Source organism: Crinia signifera, chromosome 2, assembly GCF_055691185.1.
Source record: "Crinia signifera chromosome 2, ASM5569118v1, whole genome shotgun sequence".
Lineage (NCBI taxonomy): Eukaryota > Metazoa > Chordata > Amphibia > Anura > Myobatrachidae > Crinia > Crinia signifera.
The window spans coordinates 171,583,673-171,599,626 of record NC_139218.1 but is presented as its reverse complement, the minus strand read 5'-3'; the positions used below and the strand labels follow the sequence as shown (position 1 = coordinate 171,599,626).

Sequence of the window (15,954 nt, the reverse complement as noted above, 5' to 3'; positions counted from 1 at the left end):
AATGCTACTTGGAGCAATTCTAGGCAATTCAAAGCCATATGCCTTTCTGTTACATCTCCTCTTGTGTAATGGGTTCCAGTCAATGGATGGGTATTGTTTAGTTAGACAATCATTAGATTAACAACGTGGCCCTTATTCTGGTTGGTGCGGTCGAGCCGCATATGCGGCTCCGACCGCACCAGACGAATCCCCGCCCACCCTACGGTTCGCCACGGCCGTCCGTACACGGACGGCTGGCGAACCGCATAAAAATGGTGGAGGCTACGCCTCCACCATGGTGGGAGCTGCCCCCTGCATTCGATGGTCGTCGACCATCGAAGGCAGGTCCGCACGCCGCGGCAGCTCCCGCAAGCTGAGACCACACGGACAATCGTCCGTGTGGTAGCTTGTATGGGGGCTGAAAGCTGACATCCGGCGACGTCAGCTTTCCGCCCCCATGAGTTGCGTCATGGCCTCATTACCATGCGTACGCCCCGCGTTTGCATGGGAACGCCCATGAAACGCGGGGCGTACACATAGGGAAATGAGGGCATGATGCCTCTCACGCCCCTATACGCCCCCTTTGCGGCGGACGAAATCCGTCTGCGGCGAAGGGGGCTGCACATGCGCAGATTCACCTCTGCGCATGTGCAGAGTAAAAACATCGGCGGTACGGCCGCACGCGGGCCGTACCGGTCCGATCAGAATAAGGGCCACAGTATGGAAAACATGCAATAAGTCAACATGATCAAAAAGGTTGACATAGTCAAAAGGTACAAAAGTTCGACAGGTTCAAAGGGTTGACATAACAATGGTGAACTCACAATAATTTTTTTTCATTATTTTCCACTGATTGGGAATAGTAATTTGTTCAGAGACAGCGGTAGCAGAGTAAGGCACCTTGCCTGATGCAAGATGAGCAAACCAAGCCCAAAGGGGTCTACATTTTCACTAATTGTGGTCACTGAGTAGAAAGTGGACATATTTTGTTAAAATAAAACTTGCGCCAACCTCTTTTTGTGCCACCCTTTTAACCCTGTCAAACTTTTGTACCTGTCGGCCATTTCACTATTATCCTTTTAACCGTATGCAACTACTTACTGTCTATTTTATGTACATAATACAAAAAATTGTGTGGTAACAGGGTATTCACACATGGGATAAATAGGTGTGTTGTGAATTGTGGGCTATTCATAATTGAGCAACATGCTTACATGATCTTTCACAGATTATATGGCTGGTACGAAGTGCATGCTGAATGTGATGCTAACTACTGCCATAAGCATATAGCTAGGCCACATAAAAGCTGCCCACCTGGATACATATCAAGAACTGCATTGATTTATAAACAAGGAAAGTGGCTCCAGAGATGGCCAAATTGTTTGTAACTATGGATAGGACTGATTGACCAATAAAATCATATGGGCTGAAATTATGGAATGTCTATTATTTGGGCTTCATGCATACCTCCCAACTTCTGCAGTTGGGAGGTCGGTACTCTCGCGTGGCTAAGCCGCGCACGCTCCCGAAAAGGGGGCGTGACCTCTGGAAAAGGGGGTGTGGCATCGCGGGATGACGCGTCCTCCGGCCACGCCCCCATTTTCCGCCGCTCCTCTATTCTTGGCAGGCTGGGGGGACTCCCAACTGTGTCCCCCCCACGCGGGACAATGGTGGCCCCGGGCGGGACACGGGAACGTCCCCGAATATCGGGACGTTCCCGCGGTAAGTGGGACAGTTGGGAGGTATGCTTTATGTGGTACAGTAGGTAGAATCAGGTTGAAATAGTTCTGCTTTTAGAACACCATTTCCACACACACTGAGTTTTTTAAATCCAAGCAGGTTATTCTGTATTTTATATCTTTTCCAATTCTTCAGAAATGCACATGTCTATGCCCTAAATGTGGAGCAGGAGCTGCAACTTTTTGGCACCTCCTGTGGGAATGCCCACGGGTACATAGGTTCTGGGTAGAGATAAGTGACATTATGGTTTCACTGGGTATATTAAGGGCAGCTCTAAATGAATGCAATTTAATACTAGGAACCTGGAAGGTAGGCCCCCTTACGCAGGATAAAATCCAACTGGTTGGAAACCTGTCGGCACTGGCAAAGGTGATTATAGCCAGGCATTGGATGGCAGTTGAGGGCCCCAAGGTGGATGAGTGGATTAACTTGGTGAACTACACCTACGACCATGAAAGATATGTGTATGCCTCACGAGGGAAAATGCAGAAATTTCAAAGGATCTGGGCACCATGGTTTCAGTCTAGGCACTTTAAAGGGTTGAATAGAGGGGGATAACGGGGAAATAATGTCTGTTAGGATGTATATATTTATTGTTGATTGGCACATATTTTTAAATGGGCACGACGTTATAGAAATTGTATTTTTTCGTCAGACTAAAAACACGATAAAAGTTGGAAGAGGGCGGTAAAACGCCGTTTATTTTATGTGTGTAAGTGTGTAGCTAGCTATATGAGTGTTGGAAAGCTTGGAGTAAGTTTAGTGATAAAAGCACAGATGGCACATATCACATATATATAGTAGTAAAATATATCCTTTAGAATTATGCACAATGAGATGTTTAGACGTTTAGGTGAATTTTAGGCCACAAAAAAGTAGGGCTGGAGGGATTAATGAATTTTTAAGAGTGATAGGATAGTAGGAATGACTGGCCGTGTTCATCATAGATCCTTGTCCATGAGGGGGGGGGGGTGTATTGCGGAGATATTCCAAATAGGGAGAGGCATGCTAGGCATAGGTTAAATAGAATTGTGGCAGCTTTGTTGTATAATGGTCTTCATATCAAGCATATGTAAAATGCGATAATGTTGGTGTTGTATGTATTTGTATGTCTGTCTTTTTATGTATGAAATTTCTATAAATAAAGACTGAATTAAAAAAAAAAAAGAAATGCACATGTCTAAACCACAGCATCCTATGTCTACCTCTACCAGTGCATGTTACCTGAACAGTAATAATACAGCCTGAGGGAACGTCTGGAAGTTATTATTTCGATTTATTTGTGTTCCATCCACCAAGGCAATTTTACCAAGGAGCTGAAAAAAGCAAAACATTATGTATACAGTAATGTAACTGATAAAATATGTTAAATACAATGATAACAACTTTTATATTTAAGCAGCTATCCAGTGGCACATGCACTATGAAACCCCAACCAGTGATTCAATTGAGCATTTCAATACTTAAGGTGCCCACACACTAGAACGATTTGTGGGCCGATTGGCCGATTTCCGATAAATAGTCCGATATATCGTCCGATGTTTACCTATAATCGGTCGAAAATCGGCCGATTTTTGTCCGATGCGCGCTCCCGTGGATCTTTAGCTGAATCTTCTGATCTTACGTGCTGCACAAAAGATCAGAAGATTTAACAAAAGATCCATAGGAACGCACACAGGATCTTAAGAAAAATCTTTGGTAAAGATGTGCGCTTGCCTGAAATCTTTTGTCCAGGACGGAAAAAAGATTTCAAGGCTAATTTATGTGCACATCTTACGATCGCAGATCTTTCTAGTGTGTGGGCACCTTTAGTTTGTCTTCAGAGTAGTATGAGTAGCATACTGTATATGGCCTATTTCAGACCTGATTGCTGGACAAATTTGTTTCAAAACAGGCAAAACCATGTTACACTGCAGGTGAGGCAGATTTAACATGTGCCGAGATAATTAGATGTGGGTGAGTTATTTTTTTCTGTGGAGGGTAAATATTGGCTGCTTTATTTTTACACTGCAATTTAGATTTCAGTTTAAAATCACATTACATTTGCTCAGTGGCGTAACTAACGCTCAGCAGCCCAAGCCACTGCGGGGGGGAGCCAGCAATATGTGGGCGCAGTGTCACCGCACAGTACCTGTGAATGCAGGAGCTGGAGGCAGGAGGAGAATGCCGGGGGCTGAGTTTTGGTGGCTCAGCAAGGTATGCAAAGTGCTGAGATGATTTGTGGTGCCTGGCTGCAGCAGCCCTGCACCCGTCTGTGACACTCTGACAGCAGTGTACATAACGATCTCCCTCTCCTCCGTCCTGTCCCTGCCACACTTCGCTTGATTTATACAGACTGTGGCAGGCTTTACAATCAACCCAAATCCTCACAGTAAAGCATATTACAGTGAGGCTTTAGATTGATTATAAAGGCTGCCACAGTCAGAGAGTGAGATGAAAGAAGAAATGACTACAGGAACTTCGCTGTGTCCAGAGTCCGGACACCTGCTCCTGAAGCCTGCCTTCCAGGTCTGAACTACTCTGTAATGTCTGTTTAGTGGGGGAACAGGCAGATAATTGATAACTGTGATGGGAGGGACAGGAGGGTCATAGTATGTTATGGGTCATAGTAGCGATGATAGAGATGGGGGACAGTAAGTATTATGTATGAAAACAAATATAATTAATGTATGGGGGGGGCGCAAAAAAAAATTCTGCAGGGGGGCGCAATATTTCTAGTTACGCCACTGCATTTGCTCCACCTGCAGTGCACATGTTTTTTACCATTTTAAGATCAAACTTAACCTGCATTCAGGTCTGAATTAGACCCATGGTCTGGAGCCATGTGTGTAAGCTCTTTAATTGCAAAATGTCTTTCAATACAAAGGCAACACAAAAAATATTTAAGTTCTATAAAATAAGTAAATTATTATTCTTTAAATTCAAAACACAGTAATGTGAACCTTCTAGAGCAGGCATGTCCAAACTATGGCCCTCCAGCTGTTCTGAAACTACCAGTCCCATCATGCCTTGGCACAGTTTTGCTATTAGGGAATATTAAAACTTTTGCAAGACATGCTGGGATGTGTAGTTTCACAACAGCTGGAGGGCCAAAGTTTGGACATGCCTGCCCTATAGTATAGCAACTAACCACAAAAAATGTAAACAGAAATCCACATAAATAGTAAAAATATACAAATAAAAACATTCTACAAAATGACACTGGAGAATATTAAGATACTTTTTGAAAATACAATATAGACTACAGATCTATAGACTACCAGAAGACTGATTGTGAACAATGGATTCATTGCCTGAAGGAGGCATATCGCAAACGATAACTTTTCTTTGCCAATATTAGTATCAGATCCACAGCAAAAATCCCATCTGTGCAATCTGGACCTTTTTTTCATGCTTATTAAAAAAATTATGTTTGTCTTCTCTGTCCTTTTCCGTCTCTTTTTTTTTCACATACGGTAAATGGAGAATAACCATTCACAACATTGAGGCTGTGTTACAGTGTTTATATTATTGGTACTTATGTAGTAGCCGGGCGCCAAATTTACGTACGCTTGCGGAATGAAATAGCATGCGATGCGATTACAGTACTGGTAGACGTTTGTCAGTTACCGTAGGTATGCTTTGTGAATAAGCTTAAGCTACGTAAATAGCGTAGTCAGAAGTTGCGTAAGTGCTCCCGGTCACTCACTCTAAGGTGATTAGATGTCAGTGATGGATGCTACTCAGAGCTGTTCCACTGTTACAGTGTCCGGTGTTCACAGCGCAGGCATGGCAGGTGAGCCGATGTCGTTGTTCACCCTGCCGACATCAGAGGAGGAGGCTTTGCTTTTTTTTACAAGAAAAGCAAATGCTGTCCGTTACGCAGACTTGCGTTAACGGGCATCCAATGAGGCTCTCGGTGAAGGAAAGGACGTGGCGCTGCCACATCAAGTGCTGCCGTAAAAAGGTCAGTGTTCGAGCAGACCTTTGGTTCCCTGGATGCCAGCTGCCATTCCTGACCCTGGTCCGGTTTCTGTACTCCTGGGCAGAGGAGCTTACAAGTGTTGTGTACTGCCAGCGGGAGCTGAATATGTCGATTAAGATGATGGTGCAGTACAACGCACTAATGAGGGAGGCCTGCACCGTGGATCTGCTGTCACAGCCGCAGACCCAAATTGGAGGCCCTGGATTGGTGGTGGAGGTGGATGAGACCCTCTTTGCGAAGAGGAAGTATGACGTCGGGAGGATGCTGCCCCAGCAAAGAGTATTCAGTGGCATATGCAGGGAGACAGGGGCCTGCTTCCTGACAGCCTTTGAAAGACGAGACGCCACGACCCTTATGGCTGCTATCAACGAAAACGTCGCCCCCGGGTCCATTATATACTCCGACTGCTGGAGGGTGTATAATACGCAGGAACTGCAGCAGGCCGGCTACGAACACTGCAGGGTGAATCACCGATATAATTTTGTGGACCCTGAATCAGGGGTACACACCCAAAATATCGAGCGGATGTGGGCGCCGCAAAATGGCGAAATAAGAGATAGAGGCACTGCAAGGCACCACTTACATTCCTATCTACAGGAGTTCATGTGGAGGAAAAGTTTGGGTGCAGAATACCCATTTCCTGCCTAAGGCTACTGCAGTGCCATCTCAGTGACTGCCTTTTTTTGTCGTTCTTTAATCATTTATTAATATTATTGTTCCTAATATTTTAATTATTATTCTTATTATTGTTTGTAATGTTTTCATTATTCTTCTTATATGTAATCATTACCTTTGTTATTGTTCATATGTAATGACTACTAATTATCCTAATCATTATTCACTAAATTTACAGTTTGACGTTAACATGTGTCCACATTACTGTCTCAGATGTGTTATATGGATGCTGTGAATGTGTTCCTAAATCCACCCCACCCCGAAGCGTGGCGAGCGGCGGCGGAACGCGTCCTCCCATCCTTTTCATACCCCCACTATCCACATCGGCGTGAAGTTGACTTTATATAGTGTGGCGAGCGCAGCGAGGCGAGCGGACGTGGATTACTTTACATGTTTTCCATATCCGCTCGCCACACTGTATTAAATCAACTCCACGCCGAAGTGGATAGTGGGGGTATGAAAAGGTCGGGAGGACGCGTTCCGCTGCCACTCGCCACGCTTCAGGGTGGCGTGGATAATGGGGGAACGCTGCACTGAAAAGGGTTATAGGTTGGGTGTAGATATTGGGGGAACGCTGCGCTGAAAAGTGTTAGAGGTGGCGTGGATAGTGGGTGGGTGTGTAGAAATTATAGTACAGTTAATGGCATCGTACCCTAAAAAATCGCATACAATCGCATGCGATTTTACATAAGGTACAATGACATGCGATGCGATAAGTGAAGCAGTGAATAAATTACTAAGAAAGGTCACATCGCATTGCACGCATCGTATAACACTAAAACGGGTACTGCGATGCAATGCGATCTTCTTACTGAGAATACCACACTAAGCAAAGTGCTTAGTGGGCGCCCAGATACTACATAAGTACCATATTATTAAACACTCTCTTTGCATTTTACTGTAGGATAATATTGTATATTATACAGAAAATTTATAAAAATAGATACAAAAACAATAATAGAGAAACTTTGGGTGTGAGAAGATGTAGAAGGAGAAATAAAGAACATTATACCAGAACGATATTTTCAATAAAGTCTATATGTAAAAAAAAAAAAAAAAAAATATCCATAGAGCAAATATTAAATAAAAAAAAAAAAAAAAAAAAGAGGGGGAATATAAACTAAATTAAACAAACAAAATCAGGGAATTGTCCTTGTGAATAAGTGGGGAAAAACGGGAAAAGGCCAACAGACCAGACCCGGATGGACACAAAGACATAAGACCAACTGGGGGCTCCGTTCAGAGTAGAACGCATAGGAATTATGTAAAATTACTCCTGCCATTAATATATATCTGTAAAGAGGGAAGATGAAATATGAAAGCTCTTTTTCAAACTACGCATAGATGATCCTGAATAGAATTTATGTTGACAAATGTATCAGTGTACACTTTGCTTCAAAAACAATAATAAAAAATATAAGTAAAAAAAAAAAAATATTTTGAATTAAGGTTATGGAATTTCTATCAATTATCTGTATTTAGGTATATTAAAATAAATATTCACAACAGAGGTAAAATAGTTGGGGATATTAAATATATCCATTACAAATAATAAATAGGGTTCATCTATATAAATATCACACCATGATATATAACCTTTGGAATTAAATAGATTTTATTGGTACATACAGTAGGTTACTCATAATACTTTAATACACAATATCTTGTGAATTGAACTGCCATTGGGTTATGTGCCATTGTTTAAGTGTGGAGTTACATCCAAGAAGGAGTGGTGTGTTTAGAAGGTGAATAGTAGAATTAATCTGAGTGAATTGTTTATTCTGTGTGTTTAAATTGTATTTTTTTGTTTTTTTATCAGTATGGTACAGCAGGAGGGACTGCTCAAGTGTGTAGCTGATTAGTCTCAGCAGTATAAAACAACAGGAGGCAACAAATTTACTGAACTTGTGAATTCAAATGCCATTGTTTAGGTTTGGGGTGACATCCAAGAAGGAGTTATATCCTGGAAGGGGTTAGACCAGGGTGCAAGAGGCGTGGGTCCCTGCTGTTTCTGGTTGTTGATCCTTTCTCTTTGCTAGAGGCCCAGATACCTGACCTGCAGGCATGTCCAAACTATGGCCCTCCAGCTGTTATGAAACTACAAGCCCCATCATGCCTTGCCACCATCTTGCTATTAGGGAATACTAAAACTATGGCAGGGCATGCTGGGATATGTAGTTTCATGACAGCTGTGGGGAAGGGGGCACAGTTTGGACATGTCTGTTTTACAGGGTCCACACAGTGCACAATAGCAATCTTCACATAAAGATGGACATGCAATCTCACACCAGAGAGCGTGGCAGGAGGGTCAGAGCGACTGCAGGACAGTTAAGTATCTTTTCGGTGGATTACTGTTAATTACTGTTCTGTAATACTATTGTACTGGTAATTAATACTGAGTGGTGTGATTTAGTAGCAGTTTCTCCAACTAGGTAAAAATGAGAGGGAACAAGGTTAGGTCCTTGTGTAATTTCACAGCGGCAGCCTACGCTACCCTTGAAGCTATGTGATCAGCGTAGCCCAATGGCTGCCTTACTTGTGTAGTTTCACAGCAGCAGCCTAAGCTACGTTGCCAGTCTACCGTAGTAAGCGTAGTGTCTCCGCAGCATCCCTGCATAGTTAGCGTAGTCACCGTACTGTCCCCAGGAGCTGCAGCTCTGTCCCCGGCATCCCTAGCCTAGTGAGTGCCTCTCACACAGCGCCGGCACCGGCATGATCCCCTCTCCGCCGGCGGAGAGGGGATCATGCCGGCGCCGGCGGAGAGGTGCTCCATCTACTGTATCTGAGGCGCAGGAGCCTCTCAGATGCTTGTGAGTCTCAGTAAGTATTGCAGCAGGGTATGGCAACCCTGCAGACACGGTTAGGGGTTCGGTAGCGCGTGCATCTTCTGCACAAAAAGGGGGTGCGGTGTTCAAGTGCGTCTCATGCACAATAAAGGACGCATTTGCCAGCGCTCCATGTTATATATTGGCAAATGCCTCCATTTGAAACCCCCACTATCCACGCAGTACGCGTCCTCCCAACTTGTTCATACCCCCACTATCCACGTTGGCGCGGAGTTGATTATATAAAGTGTGGCGAGCGCAGCGAGCCACCAAGCCCGAAGCGTGGCAAGCGCAGCAAGCACACCGAGGGAACACGGATTACTTGATGTGTATTGTGCGCCCCTTGCCACGTTTCGGGCTCGCCACACTTTATACATTCAACTCCACACCGACGTGGATAGTGGGGGTATGAACAAGTCGGGAGGACACGTACTGCATCCCCTTGCAGGGCTCGCTGCACTCGGCATACTTCAGGCTGGCATGGATAGTGGGGGTGTTTCAGGAACACATTCACACCTGTCATGTCTGGCAGGTTAAAAATGGTCAATGGTTCCCACACAATGTAATAAGCGCTGACTGACTACGCTAACTGCGTATGCTGACTGACTAAGCTAACTACGTAAGCTCCGGCTAGCCTGCAAATGGGTGGGAACACGAAGCTGATACTGACAGGGACACCTGACTGACTACGCTAACTACTTAAACGGCCGTGGGAACACTACGCTGATTCTGACAGAGGCGCTGACTACGCTGGCTGCGGGAACACTACAGCCACCGTGAAACTACATGAGTACCGAAGGTTGAGACTCTGCACCAGTGTGTATCTTGTAAGATGTATTCACCGATGGACATTGGTTTCAAAGGCGAGTATGTCTGTACCAGATGCAAGCAGGTGATTGCTCTGGAAGCCAAGGTCAAGGATCTAAAGCATCACATTGCAACACTAAGGGAGATATCTAACCTTGAGCAGAGTTTGCAGCTTAACGTCACTGCATTAGAGGAACAGCAAATGGGTCGGAGTTTGCATTAAGTAAGGAAGAGAGGTAGCTGGGTAACCGTTAGGGGTCTAGGAGGAATAGAAGATGGAGGAAGTGGCAGGCAAGCTCAGAGCTACCAAACCCTAGTAGATATGCCCAAATGGATGAAGGAGCTATGGTGGAACTCATTGCCAGTGGAGGTGGTTCCAGAAACTACTGTTAATGCATTTAAATGCATTTAAAACTGGATAGATTTTTGGCCACTAAGGGAATCCTATAGATATGACTTACTTCAATCACAAACACAGATGAGTGGACAAATAGACTGCACATCCAGCTGCTAGACAGTTAATATTCCTACAGGTTCCTCAATAAAACCTTCACCATACACCAACAACAAAATGGAATAAACTTATCCAGTGCTTGGAAAGATGAGTGACAGGATTCCTCCGATGTCATATACCATATAAATGAATATAAAAAGTGTATAATGGTGAAGTACGTTTTAAAACATCACACATTTATTAACACTTCAATAAAACTTCAATAAAATATACATAAAAGCACAAAATATAGTGCATGAAAAGCAATCCTTGAATTATAGGAGGTTGGTAAATTACCGGATGTTTAAGGAACTGACAGTCAAGCAGTTCCAAAAGGGCATAGATCTCTATCACCAATAGGGATGCTGCTGGGCACTCTGTATGGCGATCCTCCTCCGGCTTGTCCTCCTTCCAAGGTACTTATGTACAGTTCACCAACGCGTTTCTATATTTTGTGCTTTTATGTGCTTTTATGTATATTTTATTGAAGTTTTATTGAAGTGTTAATAAATGTGTGATGTTTTAAAACTTACTTCACCATTATACACTTTTTATATTCATTTATATGGTATATGACATCGGAGGAATCCTGTCACTCATCTTTCCAAGCGCTGGATAAGTTTATTCCATTTTGTTGTTGGTGTATGACTTACTTCAAATCAGTAGTTACAACTCAAATAGGTTGAACTCGATTGACTAAAGGTGCGTACACGCGGGCATAAATCGCCGGGTGCGCGCTCCTGTTTTCAGCCCCCTAATGGTCGCTTCGACCAGCGACTACCCCTGCCTTTTCTCTCGGCAGTGTGTTATTTTCATCAGCGACCATCTCTGGTCGCTGATGAAAATGGGACCCTGAGCAATATGATTGCTGAGCAATATATTGCAAGTGATCCTATTGCCCCGTGTGTACGCACCTTATCGTCTTTTTCAGCCTTAATTACAATGTTGCTAATATTATTGTAATAATTGTATCACTATTTAATTAATAGCCTAAAAACACCTATAGTATTTCATATTTTATTATAATATAAATAATTTTTCTTTTCTTATTCCTTTTCTTATTTGTAGTGATAGCACATTTTATTTCACACATATTATTTCACATATTTTTGCACAATTATCTAACCAATGGGAAGGATTGATAAGCTTCTCTGAATTTCACAAAATTTATATCAGTTACATTAGTAATTCATATATCACTTTACTAAAGGGATAAATTTATGGTGTGAATCTATGTATGTCCAAAGATAGCTATTTATTATGACAATAAGTTACATAATGGAGAAAAGAAAACAATTAGAGCAGCGCTTTTTTCTACAATGAATTTTAAAAATTATTTTTATAAATAAAATTACAATACATGAGATACATTCAATAAAAACTGATTGAATTTCTCACTCCTGGATAGGATTAAAGTGCAGATTATCATTGGCTCAGTAAATAGACATAAGATAGATACATATTACCAAATTTGGGAGGTGGTTCACCATCCGTGAATATATGAGAAATGGGAGGATAACAGGTCCTCACTATTGATATAGTTTCCTTTTTGTGGTGCCGCTGGAGGTGACTGTGGAAAAGTCAAATTCTTTAGATCCCAGGTAATCCAAAGGTCCTCACTGGTGGTGCAGTGCCCCCGCTGGAGGATGCTCAATGGGACAGTAATGTATAGATGTATTGTACTTAATTGGTGATTTGTGGAGGTACACCAACAATCCAGCACTCCACTTGGCAGCACCCATGCAGTACTCGATGTGGTGTTGACTATGTGACGTAATGCGGCACATCCTCACATGGTACAGGGGAGCAGAAGGGTTCTGGCACACTATGCGCTAAAAATGGTCATCTGTGCAAACTGCTAGTGGCCATTGATGCATATTATGCAATGGTAGACCATTGATGGTTTGACCCATTGATGGTAATCAGTTTTCTTTTAGTGAATGGCACACAGGCCAATTACAGTGTGGGAGTGGGGTTTCATGGTTGCCAGAGGCGTGGGCACCTTGAAAAAATCTCTCATCAATGGCAAAACCCTTCCATATTGGTCGATATTGATCATAAACCATCGATGGTCATTGATGATCGATGGCCAAATCTTTTATGTGCCCCAACAGATGAAGGACAAGTAGCGGCTGGACAACACAAAGCCAGTGTCCGGAGAGAGGAGCAGGAACCCAACATTATTAAGGATTTGACTTCATGCGCCGGGTCCCTGCTCCTGGAGGCAGGCGGTGCTTTAAACAAGTGTGCTCCACTGACTAATGTTATGGGATGCTGACTATCAGAATTGTTAGATGTTTTCATACAAGTTCCATCAGCGTAATTGTATCTATTTTGCATCAATAGAGATGTTTTATTCATAGTGCAGTTTTTAATGTATTTATTATATTGGACAGTGTATATTTCTATATAAATAACCAACGGTCAAGCTATATACCACCAAGTGTTATATGTTAGTGCAGTACTGAGAGACACATTTGCTCCAATTTATACTGCCAGACTTGAAATTTTATTGCATTTATTATATATTATATTCAAGGTCTAACATGCACAAGTATATTTTAGTGGTAGCCACTGTGCAGGATCTGATTGTGGGGACCGAGACCGTCTCCGTGTTGGCTTTCACTGCCAAATTTTAACACACACTGCCTTATTAGTTTCCACACCTAGATCGGATGCTATTTAACAGCCTTAAATTGCCCACACACTAAAACGTTTTATTGGCTGATCAACCGATTTTTGCTCACCAATAGCCTATTTTACGGCGAATCAATAATTTTCATGGATGATTGCAATCTGATGTATGGCCCTGCAGGAGCTGATTGGCTGCTGAACTGCGAGGAAGCTCTGATTGGCTTGCGGACCCGGCAGGCGGCCGTGGCAGCGTGAGATTTGAAAAAGCCAGAACCGGAGCAGTGCTGTGCTCTGACTCTGAATACAGCCGGGCAGCTCACCGCTCTCTGCCTGGCTGTCAATGCTTTCTTCCCGGTGGCGGCGGCCGGTGGCAACTCAACGGGTGACCTGGCAGGCAAAAATAAAAATTTCACACATGGCAACATGCATGGAATCCCACATGGAAACGGCATGTAATCCCACATGGCAATGAGCATGTAATCCCACATGGCAAAGATCATGTAATCCCACATGGCAATGAGCATGGAACCCCTGGCAATGAGCATGGAATCCCTGGCAACAAGCATGTAGGTAAGCAGCATTTATGTAGCATAATTTGTAATAGGCATTACAGTGTTTGGCATAATACGTAATGTACATTATTAGTGTGACTTAATGTGTAATGGGCATTACAGTGTAATTTTTGACGAGCCTTCGGCACGCATTGTCCCTGTTTATGGAGCATATTGTGAATTTTGTCAAAATCTGTGTAGCATTATGTCAATTTTGGCTATATCCATGTGGCATTATGTCAATTTTGGCTATATCCATGTGGCATTATGTCAATGTTGGCTCAATCCATGTGGCATTATGTGAATTTTGGCTCAATCCATGTGGCATTATGTCAATTTTGGCTCAATCCGTGTGGCATTATGTCAATTTTGGCTCAATCTGTGTGGCATTTTGAGAATTTTGGCTCAATCCATGTGGCATTATGTGAATTTTGGCTCAATCCATGTGGCATTATGTGAATATTGGCTTTATCCGGTTGGCATTATGTGAATTTTGGCTCAATTTGTGTGGTATTATGTCAATTTTAGCTAAATCCATGTGGCATTATGTTAATTTTGGCTCAATCCATGCGGCATTGGCTCAATCCATGTGGCATTATGTGAATTTGGACTCAATTCATGTGGCATTATATTAATTTTGGCTTAATCCGTGTGGCATTTTGTCAATTTTGGCACAATCCCTGTGGCATTATGTGGATTTTGGCTCAATCCCTTTGGCATTATGTGAATTTTGGCTCATTCCGTTTGGCATCATGCGTAAGGGGCAAGTACATTGGGGTCTACTATTTTGTTGCATAATGTGTAGAAGTCATATATGGTGTGGTACACTAAACTCAAGGACATTCCCCCTTTTGAGTGGCTATACCGCTTTTCTAGAGCAGTGACTGTACAGAAGCAGAGTGATGTAGAGGAATGTTGGGGTTGACTTACTGAAGCAGAATGATGTAGAGGAGTGTTAAAGGGTGACTGTACAGAAGCAGAGTGATATAGAGGGATGATGGGGTTGCTGAGCAGCAGAGTGAAATTGGGGAGTGATAGTTTATAGAAGCAGAGTGATGTAGAGAGATATTGGGGGTTACTGAGAAGATGAGTGATATAAAGGGATGTTGGGGGTGACTGTAGTAGTAGTTTGTTTATTTATAAGGCGCCACAACGTGTCTGCAGCATCGTACATAGCAAACACAAAACTAATTACAATGTAATGTACAGGGTGTGTTGATAAAATACAGCATAAATAGGGGTATAACTAAAGCATCAGTTCTGAAGTAGGTGTCAAAATTGTCGAGGAGACTGAAGGTGAAGTAGTGGAAAGGAAGAAAAGGGCAGGAGCACTGGTGAGGTAAAGAGGTAGGGTGAGTATGTGAGGAAGGAGGGCCCTACTCATAAGAGTTAACAGACAAAAAGGAGGTGGGTGGACGAACGCAAAACAATAGGATAAGTAGGAATGGATGGGAACGGATGGAGGGGTAGGGTAGGCAGGATAGGAGGAGCGAAAGAGGTTAGGAGGAGGACGAGGGATAGGCTAGTCAGAAGAAGTGGGTTTTGAGGGAGCGCTTGAAGGAGGTAAGGGAATCAGAAAGCCTGATGGGTGGCGGGAGGTTGTTCCAGTGCAGGGGGCAGCGTGAGAGAAGTCTTGGATACGGGAGTGGGAGGAGGTGATTAGGTGAGAGGTCAGGCGATGGTCGGCGGTGGAGCAAAAAGGACGGGAGGGAGTGTGGATAGAGATCAGTGAAGAGAGGTAAGGAGCGGTGGAGGAGGAGAGAGCCTTGTAGGTGGTGGTGAGGAGTTTAAAGAGAACTCAGAAAGGAATGGGGAGCCAGTGAAGAGATGGACAGAGGGGGGGCGGAGGTAGAGCGGCGGGAAAGGAAGATGAGCCTAGCAGCGGCGTTAACAATGGATTGGAGAGGTAGCCCGGAGAGAAGGATGTTGCAGTAGTCAAGGCGGGAGATGTGAATGTGAATTTTGGTCGCGTCAGTGGAGAGTAATGGTCTGATGCGTGAGATGTTGCGGAGGTGAAAGCAGCAAGACTGTGAGAGAGCACAAATGTGGGGTCGACTGTGTACGGAAGCAGAGTTACAGTATGTGGAGAAATGTTGGGTGTAACTGCACAGCAAAGTGATATTGGGGAGGAACAGTTTATAGAAACAAAGTGATGGAGAGAGATGTTGGGAGGTAACTGTAAAGCAGAGTGATGTAGAGGAATGTTGGAAGTGACTTTGCAACAGAGTGATGGACCTGAAAGGGGAATTTTGTGCCAGCGGACCTAAAAGTCTGTCCACTCCTTAC

At 43.4% G+C, this 15,954-nt stretch overlaps 1 protein-coding gene across 1 annotated transcript in view; it reads right to left on the bottom strand.

Annotated features, from left to right (window-relative positions):
- Nucleotides 1-15,954, bottom strand: part of CACNA1S (calcium voltage-gated channel subunit alpha1 S) — a 761,524-nt gene that overhangs the window by 98,954 nt on the left and 646,616 nt on the right. Inside the window, exon 32 of the mRNA XM_083173194.1 lies at nt 2,944-3,035. Within this exon, the coding sequence (XP_083029320.1) occupies nt 2,944-3,035 (92 nt within the window). The remainder of the gene's footprint in view (nt 1-2,943; nt 3,036-15,954) is intronic.